We start from the raw sequence: 9,122 nt of genomic DNA, 5'->3' as shown, positions 1-9,122 counted from the left end.
GGTCTGCAAGGAGCAAGCCCAGGGTCTGCAAGGAGCAAGCCCAGGTCTGCAAGGAGCAAGCCCAGGTCCGCAAGGAGCAAGCCCAGGCGGCGGCACCGGCCCCACGGCTGCGGCAGGCTCGGCCCGGCTGGCTGGAGCCCTGGCCCTTTCACTCGCCCCACCAGGTTTGTTCAGAAGCGACTCCGGTGCTTCCACCCTGCCCTGCAGCAGCCACACGGTCTCTCCTGACCTGCAGCCCCAGGCACACCCGTTACTCTCCCTCCTTCCCGTTRTGACCTCCCGACATCATGTCCATCACGCCCAAACCCGGCCAGGTGGCACTAGTGATTCCTGGCCAGCTCTCAGGTGACAGAGCATCCATAGCAGCATCCCCACATTCTGGATCAGCTACCAAGGGTGCGTTTTTTAGCCTTTTCCATCGCAGTTTCCATGCAGCGACCTCCTGCCTCCTCGCCTCCTTCACGGGGGCAGGAGTTGGCACAAGAGCCCGGGCACATCCTCTGCTCCAGCCGCTCCGCCGGAGTTTCCACTGACACAGTGGGGCTGCTCTCCTGTATTGCAGGCTTTTGAATGGGCAGAATAAAGACTGGCTTGCTAGGAACATCATGATTTTCCTTACCTTCACGTTAAGCACCTTAGCACAAGGCAGGTATACCCAGCCTTTTCAGGGAACAAAAGAAGAGAGGGAGGGAGAGAGCGAGGAAGGGAGGGAGAGAGCGCTTTCCTACATAATAGATCAATCCCCAGGGAAAGGCAGCAGCCCCGAGCGCGCCCCGCGAAGGCTCCACGCRCGGGAGCGACACTTACGGTGCAGACAGGCGGGCTCTGCTCCGCGCCGCGCCCAGCCCGGGCAGCACCTGTAGGCTCGCCGGTAGCTCGCCGTGTACACCTGCCTGTACGCCGCGTGGTAGGCTGCCCTGCAACGAGACACAACAGCACGCCGTCGGCGGGAGCGCCCTGCAACCAGGGACTGCGAAGAACGGGGACGCAACGCTGGCTACGGGGCATCAGGAACGTGGGCTTTAAACGTGCTTTTTTTTCCCCCACCTTGTCTAGCAACAACTACTGATCCTAAGAAAACACTCTTTCTTTTACTATAACTTTTACTTTTACTTACTTTTACTATTTAGGAACATGGGAGAGCAGTGTACCCAGCTTCTTACACCATTCCCAGCTCTTCCTCCCTTTTCTGAGCCATTTCACAGCCCTGAGCAATTGTTTTCCTCCTCTCTCAAAGCGCTCACAACGAAGGAAGCAAAGTATTGCACCGACTGACACGAGCAGTGGTGCTGAGGGGTGTGAAATCCAAACGGATTTGKGCAGTAATGCAAAACACCGCACGGCAGCGCCGGGAGGCAGTCGGGACACCGGCAGTCACCGGGAAATCTGCTGTCCTGTGTGTGACAAAAATCAAAAGGGAGAGAAGACTTTTGAAGCTGGTTTTTGAACAGCTACTTTGGCAGAACATGAAACTACTCCTCTGGAGCAAATCAGACAAACAACAACAAGCATTTGGCCAAGCAGACGTGTTGTGCATGTCCATGGAAAATATTTATTCTAACTCATTCCAGTCGCTTTGTCTGAATGTTTCTACAAAAAAAAAAAAAATCCTAAATAACGGTGAACTATTAATTCCCCCGAAGGAAGCGTTCAGCTATTCTGTGTCAATCAGCCTATGGAAGCGCCGCTGAGAAAAATGCAAGCAGATACCCTTTTGTACAGACTGTTAGCAAATTAAGAAGGAAACAATGGTGCTCCAGAAGCAGCTGAGAAGCAATTTCCAGTCGCTCAGGCCGCAGAGCAGCTCACACTCAAGCTCAGACCCATGTGGATCCTCTTGGAATCGGGCGCTCCCTGCCAGCCCAGGGCCTGCAGCCTCATTGCACAGCACAGAAATACCACTGCGTAGCTGGGGCAGTGCTGGTGCAAAACGCATTCGCAGTGGAAGGGAAAGACTGTTGATCCACATGCTAGGATATCAGAAACGTCCCCCTGCTCTGAAGCTCGAGCACGCTTCCTTCTGCATCCAAATCAGAAAACCTCTATGGCAACAGGCAGCACTTCCTTGMAGGAGTGTGCAAAGCCGCGCGTGCCGGGGAATTGGAGCGGTTTGGGAAGGATGCCGCGCTGGAGCGGTGGCTCCGCCGCCCTGCCCGGAGCGGCTCCCGCCTGGAAACGGGAGCAGGTGCCGCCTGGGTGCCGCGCGCGAGCGGAGCCGGGCCCGGCGCTGCGCCCACCCGGCCACGTGCAGCCCGTGGCGGCGCTTCCCGGCGGCCGGAGCGGCTCCAGCGCGGGCTGGGCAGTGCCACGAGTGCCTTGAGCACCTTGAGCGCGCGGCACCACGCAGCGTGGCCCGCAGCCCGACGGGAGCTCCCCGAGAACAGACAGGGCACAAGGTGCTGCCCGAGGAGAGCTCCGCTGGAACAGCTTTCACCACACTTGTCCTCTGAAGTCCCAAGGCTGAAGCTCAGCCTCCCTCGCAGCCCCTCGGGGTTCTCCTGCAGGCTTCCAGCAAGGACCGAGCTCTCCCACTGGACTATTTGATATTCATACACGATTGTCTCGCTTCCCCTCCTTGCTTCGCCGGGTCGAAGCCTGGATTACACAGTGTAAAGGGACGTCTATGACTGAAGCATTCCCAGCCTTTGAAGTGGAAGCAGACAGGGCACCTATCATTTCAAAGTCTTCTCTTAACACAGAGGCAAAAGACAGACTGGTTACTGTTTTATTACCGCTACACAGATCTCATCACCAAGATAATTACCAGCAATTACAGGGTAGGAGGAATTCCTAAAGCCCGGACTTAAAAGCTGTCTCCAGTCCAAGATGCTTCCTTGGAATTATTACTATTACCATTACTTCTACTACTACTACTACTATTATTATTTTGCAAAGGCTCGTAACTGTTTAAGGAGGCAGGGAAGCACCTGGATTGTGCACATTGCTTAGTTGCACTGAAGTCCACACTGCAAAGTTCATTATTTGCACTGCTGCACATATTCACAGTCCTCCATCCACCTCCTTCCCTGGCCTTGGCTCCCAGCTCTCAGTTAAGGCCTCTTGCTACCCAAATGCTGCTCTGATGAGCTGAACATCTGCACCRGTTTCCCACCTCGAGCACATCTGAATTCATTGCTGGCAGGTGCAGCTTAACTCCGCGCTGTCCTTACAAGGCCCCGAGTCTGGTCCTGCACGCGGCGTCACGCGCAAGGGAACTCTCCGACTCCCACCAACGGAGCTAGTKAGTTAATTCCATCCTGAGAGCAGCTACCTGTGCGCGCGGAGCAGCTCCTGCACAACCGCCCCATCCAAGGGCCCCGTCCCAGCCTCCTGCCCGTTGCGCTCAGCCAGGCAAGCAGCCCTCTGCGCCGCGCCGGGGCTCGGGGGCGATGGCCCCTGTGGGGCTGCTCTGAACGGAGCCCTCAGCGCCGCGCCAGCAGCAGCTGGAGACCGCAGCCGAGCGGCTGACAGCGTCCTGCACTCGTCTCGCTGTATTCCCGCAAACCTGACACTCAGGCTTCTCCGTGCTAGCTGGAAGGAAGCCCAGCAGCGGCAGCGCATATTATCTATTGATTCAGAGGATTAAAACCCAGAGGGGTCAATGTACCACAGCAAGCCAAACCACTCCACAATAAGGCAGAGAATTTTGCCCCAGGATACAAAAAGAGAAAATAATTTTCAGCCTCACCTTAGCTTACTGTAATGAAACCTAACTATGCCTGTTTTTTTTTTTTTTAATGAGTATTTTTTCTCTAGAATATTTTTTTCTCTTTCAATATGAGTTTCCCTGTTAGCAATGCACAGTAGACCTCCTTGGACTGTGAGATTGCCTTGAGCCCCGTCAAACTTCAGAATGACATTGGCCCGTCTCCGTTGCAAAGCGGACACATTTAAACCTATAAGAATAATGGCCATGATGTGATTAAGTAATCTTGTGAGCATGCCACGATCACAGGAAACAGATGTCATACCTAGCCAGAAGAGAGGAAGCTGCACACCAAAAATGACAGGGCGTCTTTTGAGCACAAACAATAAATCTTCTGTTCCCGAAGCGCTGAACGGCTTCGGGATCCTCAACAGAGAGCTCTGAGGAGCCAGGTCGCTAACCCACACTCGGCCCAGGTAGGGGCAGAGCCTCCTTGAGCCGGACACGCTTGGGGTTTGCAGCACCTCCCAGATTGCCCTGGTTCCAGCCAAGACAAACATCCAATGAAGCAGCTCTGTTAGAGCTAATTTGCGGCTGCAGAGCCCCAGGTCTCTTTCTGCCCTCAGCTTTGTGTTGGAGGCCACGCTAARCGCAGTGCGCCGGTCGGGGAGAGCCCCCTGCACCCCGGTGCTCCCTCTGCCCGCGCGCCGGGGCTCGCGCTGCCTGCTCCCCAGCGGAGCGCTGCTGGGCTTTGCAGCACCTTGCAGAGGGCTCTGCGCCCTCACCCAGGCTGGCCCCGGCAGCGGGCAYGGCCTGCGCAGAGCAGGAGCGAGCYGGGGCAGAGCAGAGCCCCGGCCCAGAGCCCRCGCTCGCCTTGCTGCCCTTGGCACACAGGGCGGGCTGTGCCTGTAGCCACGCATGTGTCCTGCGGAGACGCCACGCTAGCTGCAGCGAGCTCCCTCTCCACTACGGAAGAACAGATTCCATCCCCCAAGGGGCGAGCCAAGCCTGAGGAGCAGCACGTACCTCCACTGGTAGCCCGGGCACCACGGCTGCCCGCCGCAGTCCTGCTTCCACACTCGCACCGCGCGAGCCACGGCCCGGACACACGGCTGCCTGCGCCCCACTATCACCAGCTCCTGCTCCGCACACACGTTTGGCCTGTCACAGGAAAGCAGAAGTTCATGGGAATTTGCCCTTGCTCAGAGGCAAGTGCACGTGGCTTAAGCGGTGTGAAGTGGCACCGGGTACAGGCAGCTTCATACTGCTGACTGCAACAAGGAGCATCACGSTCCAAATGCGACTCCACCAAATACGACTCGGTAGTTCTTATCTAAGAATGAAGGAGGAAATATTTGTCCCTGAACAAGTCAGTTACAAGACATTGTTTGGGACTGTTTCTGCTACTTCTGATTCTAAAAGGGCTTAGTTTTCTTATAAAAAAAAAGAAACAAAAACTTTCTATAACAGAAGTTTAAACTAAATAATTCAGACATGGTGAAGAATAGAGATTGCAGCTGGCATCTTACTGCTGCAGGACATTCAATTACACCACTGTTACAGAAAGCCTGGAAATGCCTTTAGGATTAATGGCATGTTTCCCCTAATAGCTTTGCTGGAAAATCTTTCCTTGTCATTCCCACATGTGGCCACTGCGGAGTTGTTCGGCTAGCAAAGCCCCACACACATCAGTTCACTAACATAATAGGCCCAAGTGCTAATGGTGGATGCCAGAGAAGCTGCTTCATTCTGGGAATGTCTCCACAAACAGCACGCAGCAAGTTTAACAAAGACCAAAGTTTGTGTTTGAGGAAACCTAGAGGAGGGTATGTCCCAACCYTCAGGATGTCCTTTGCTGCTAATGCACAGATATCTCAATTTTGAGCTGTCTGCGCTTCTAAACAAAGAACGAAAAGGATCCACAAATGAATTTGGCAGCAGCAATGTTTTGGTGTAATTTATTACAGTGAAGAGAGGTTTTTGTGTGCCCCGTACAGTGGATTTGCGTCCAGCAGCACTGTCTGCTACGCCCTATGAGAAAGGACAGCACTTCCCAGGGCCTGGCACCCTCTTTTCTCTGATACCTTGGCACCCATCTCATCTCTGGGGTCTCATCCAAGACAGCCTAAAAGCATTTGTGAAAGCAGAAACACGAAGTCTCCAACACCTGAAGGAAAAGTGTCTCTAAAACTCCGACCTGCTGATAAGGAGCCCTCTCTGTCCTCAAGCAAGAAGTTAAAGCATAAGGGAGAGCAGTTTGGAGATCGCACGCGCTGCAGCGCGCCGTTCAGTTACAGAAAGAAACGGAGCGACCCCCCTGCGTCGGGAGGTCTTCTTCTGGCCGGAGACCAAACTCRCAGCGACGGTTTGCAAAGGGCCCGAACGATTAATGCCAAAGTGTAACTGTAACATTTAACTACAACGGAAGGACTTCTAGGGTAACAGCAAAAGGAGAAAAAAAAATGACAAAGAAAGTAGTGTGAGAGATGCAGGCAAGGGCAATAAAAAGTAGCAGTTATTTGGGGGAAAAAAAAGCCAGCCAGACTATTTACACTGCAGTAACTGCCTCTCCTGCTCACACAACAGCAACATTTCAGTTAAAACAATGAATTACCTCCCACAAGSAATGACTATCCAAACTTTCAAGTTTCTCTTCACCTTTATAAATATTTGGGACTACATAAAGAAAAATGGAACCACCCCCCCCTTCTCCCTTCACCCTTGATTTTTATCATTCGTTCTTGTTTCACGGCTTGCCTGCTCCACACAAACACCGCTCTCTTCTTACTCACAGGTGGGGCTGCAGCCGGTCCCCAGACGCAGGTGACGGTACCTGCAGCGCGAGGGCGAAGGACAGTGCCAGCACGTGCAGCTCCATCGCGACGCCTGCCCTCTCTTCCCAGGGTGCGGAAATTGCCCCCTTCTCCAGCAGGATCAGCGAGTCCCTACTCCTCAGGAGTCCCCGCCGGGGCCACCTCCTGCTTCTCCTCCTTGCGCAGAACAAAGCTGTGGAGCATGCCGCGCTTCACGCTGCGAGCAGATTTATCGCTCCTGGACGCTTTCTCTCACATGGGCTCGGTTCAGCAGGTTTCTTCAGTCCATGGGAAACTAGTCTATGACAGATTGTCAGTATTTTCTCCCCAAACCAAACTTAGCTTCTTATGCTCATTTGCTTGCAGTGAAGTAAACTGAAGTGACTTTTCTTTCTTGCATCTCGACAAGGTCCAAAAACCTGGTGGCTCCCAAGAGCTTGTTGGGCGCAGGAATGCAGCCCCAGGTGGCTTTAGCCGATCCTCTTCATAAAGCCCTGCATGAACTGGCACGCAGCAAAGGAAGGGAAAACAGCGGGGGCTGCTCCCCTGTGCGCAGGGAAGTCCACATCCCCCCGGCCTCTTCCAGAGCAGGCAGCGTTCCCGCTTAATCCACGCACAGAGCTAATGCCAGACTCCCATACCGCTCCCAGCTTCCTTCCTGAGCAGATTCCGAGGAACGCAGAGAGCAGCTTTCCTGAGTTTCAGGAGAGAAAGGAAACTTTCCTCCCGCCTTCCCCAGGTCCAGGTCCTTTCACTCACATGCTCTCTTGTTTCTTTTCTTGCTGACAGTCAGAAATCCCTCCCACCAGCTGTGTCCAGCCCCAAAGAGAGGAGGGGGAAACCCTGCAGAACAGAGCAGAAATCATTCGGGGTTGGGGCAGTTCTTTTGCACTACCCAAGGAGAACTTGGGCATAGATCCTCCAAAATGCCATTCTCCAGCAGCTCTTAGAGTTCCCCAAGGAGATTTTACCTTCCCTATGCAGTCTCACAGGTGACAACATTAACGACTCCCCAAGGAAACTCTGATGCGCACGTAACACCAACAAGGAAAAATCCAACCATTGATTCTCCTACCAGAAGCAGAGGGAATCAAAGGAGCAGAAAAGCACTGCACCCTTGGCCTGCTGTAGGCCCAGGCAAAGCTGCCCTTTTGAAAGAAAATAATAATAATAATAATAATAATAATAATAATAATAATAAGCCACCAAATACAGCAAGGAGACTTATACAAAGGACTGAGAATGTGGGTGTCTTGCAAACAACACATTCATCTGAGTGTTTTAATTAGCATCACAGCTGCCTGCATTCCACCTATGGAAATCACCTCTGTCCCTGGGGTCAGTTGTGGGCCCAGTGCTGTTCAACCTGTTCATCAATGACTTGAACAAGGGCACAGAGCAATTTTGTGGATGATCTCAAGCTGGGTGGAGTGGCCGGCACTCCAGAGGGCTGTGCTGCCATCCAGAGGGACCTGGACAGGCTGGAGAGTTGGGCAGAGAGGAACCTCATGAGGTTCAACAAGGACAAGTGCAGGGTCCTGCACCTGGGCAGGAATAATCCCAGGTATCAGTACAGATTAGGGATTGACCTGCTGGGGAGCAGCTCCGCAGAGAGGGACCTTGGAGTGCTGGTTGACACCAARTGAACCATGAGGCAGCAGTGCCCTCGTGGCCAAGAAGGCCAATGGGCTCCTGGCTGCATCAGGAGGAYGTTGCCAGCAGGYCAAGGGAGGGGATCCTGCCCCTCTGCTCAGCTCTGGTGAGGCTGCACCTCTGAAAACGTTATCACTTTGAAATAAAGCATCTGCCAGGCTTAAGAGGTAGTAAGGAGGGCAACAGCTTCCGTTGTTGCTGGCAAAGGAAGGCAACTARCCACCAAAAACCCACCGCAAAACCTCATTGGATCCCAATTCCCAGCCGGGGCAGGGGAAGGCAAAGCAGCTCCCCCGCTCGCCCTGGGAGGAGCCCCGCTCCAAGCAGCCGTGTCGCYGGGCGCCAGGGCGCGCAGGGCGCGGGGCTGCGCAGCGCGGAGCCCGCGTCCGGGCCGGGAAGGGCAGCGGAGCCTGCGCCGGGCCGCGAGCGGCCGCAGCTTGGAGCGGGGCTCCCTCTCCAGGCCGCGGCGCGCCGGGCAGGCCGCCAAGGCGAGGGAAGGAGGGGACGGATCCAGGGGCGGATCCAGGGGCGGCCGGAGCCCCCGGCCCGGGGTGGCCCACGGGCGGGCTGCGGACCCCGCTCCGCTGCGGCCATCGTGCTGTGCTCCCCTGCGGGGAGGTACCGCATGCAAAGCCGAATTAACCTTTCATTTGCAAGCGCCGTTAAAGCAAGCAGTGAGGTCTCCCACTCAAACACGCTCACGTGGGTAGGGGTTGCAGACAATACAGCAGAAATTCATAAAACACACGAGAGGTGGCATCTGAAACCCAGCGCTGGGTTATTTTATTTTATTTTATTTTATTTTATTTTATTTTATTTTATTTTATTTTATTTATTTTACTGTTTCCCAGGACACTTGCCCCAAGGCGAAGCAATCCCGGAGAAGGGTTTCCCCGGGAGCGAGGCCACGGCCGGCAGGGAAGGCAGAGGCCGCGGGGCGCTCGGGCGGGCGCTGCGCTGCGCTCCGCCCCGCGCCCCGTCCCGTCCCGCCCCGGAAGGCGGCGGAGCCC

At 54.7% G+C, this 9,122-nt stretch overlaps 2 protein-coding genes across 2 annotated transcripts in view; one reads left to right on the top strand and one right to left on the bottom strand.

The window, feature by feature from the left end:
* The window catches only part of MEGF6 (multiple EGF like domains 6), a 59,893-nt gene extending 53,369 nt beyond the window's left edge, over positions 1-6,524 (bottom strand). Inside the window, exons 1-3 of the mRNA XM_026051108.1 lie at positions 6,439-6,524; positions 4,673-4,807; positions 808-917 (exon numbers count right to left, since the gene is read on the bottom strand). Coding sequence (XP_025906893.1) covers positions 808-917; positions 4,673-4,807; positions 6,439-6,524 — 331 coding nt within the window. The remainder of the gene's footprint in view (positions 1-807; positions 918-4,672; positions 4,808-6,438) is intronic.
* Positions 6,525-6,661: 137 nt separating this feature from the next.
* TPRG1L (tumor protein p63 regulated 1 like) overlaps positions 6,662-9,122 on the top strand; it is a 6,671-nt gene continuing 4,210 nt past the window's right edge. The window contains exon 1 of the mRNA XM_026051107.1: positions 6,662-6,733. Within this exon, the coding sequence (XP_025906892.1) occupies positions 6,662-6,733 (72 nt within the window). The remainder of the gene's footprint in view (positions 6,734-9,122) is intronic.

The sequence above is a fragment of the Nothoprocta perdicaria genome, unplaced genomic scaffold (assembly GCF_003342845.1).
Source record: "Nothoprocta perdicaria isolate Ctin4 unplaced genomic scaffold, notPer1 scaffold_72, whole genome shotgun sequence".
NCBI lineage: Eukaryota > Metazoa > Chordata > Aves > Tinamiformes > Tinamidae > Nothoprocta > Nothoprocta perdicaria.
The sequence above is the reverse complement of the archived record's forward strand: the minus strand, read 5'-3'. Positions and strand labels throughout refer to the sequence as shown.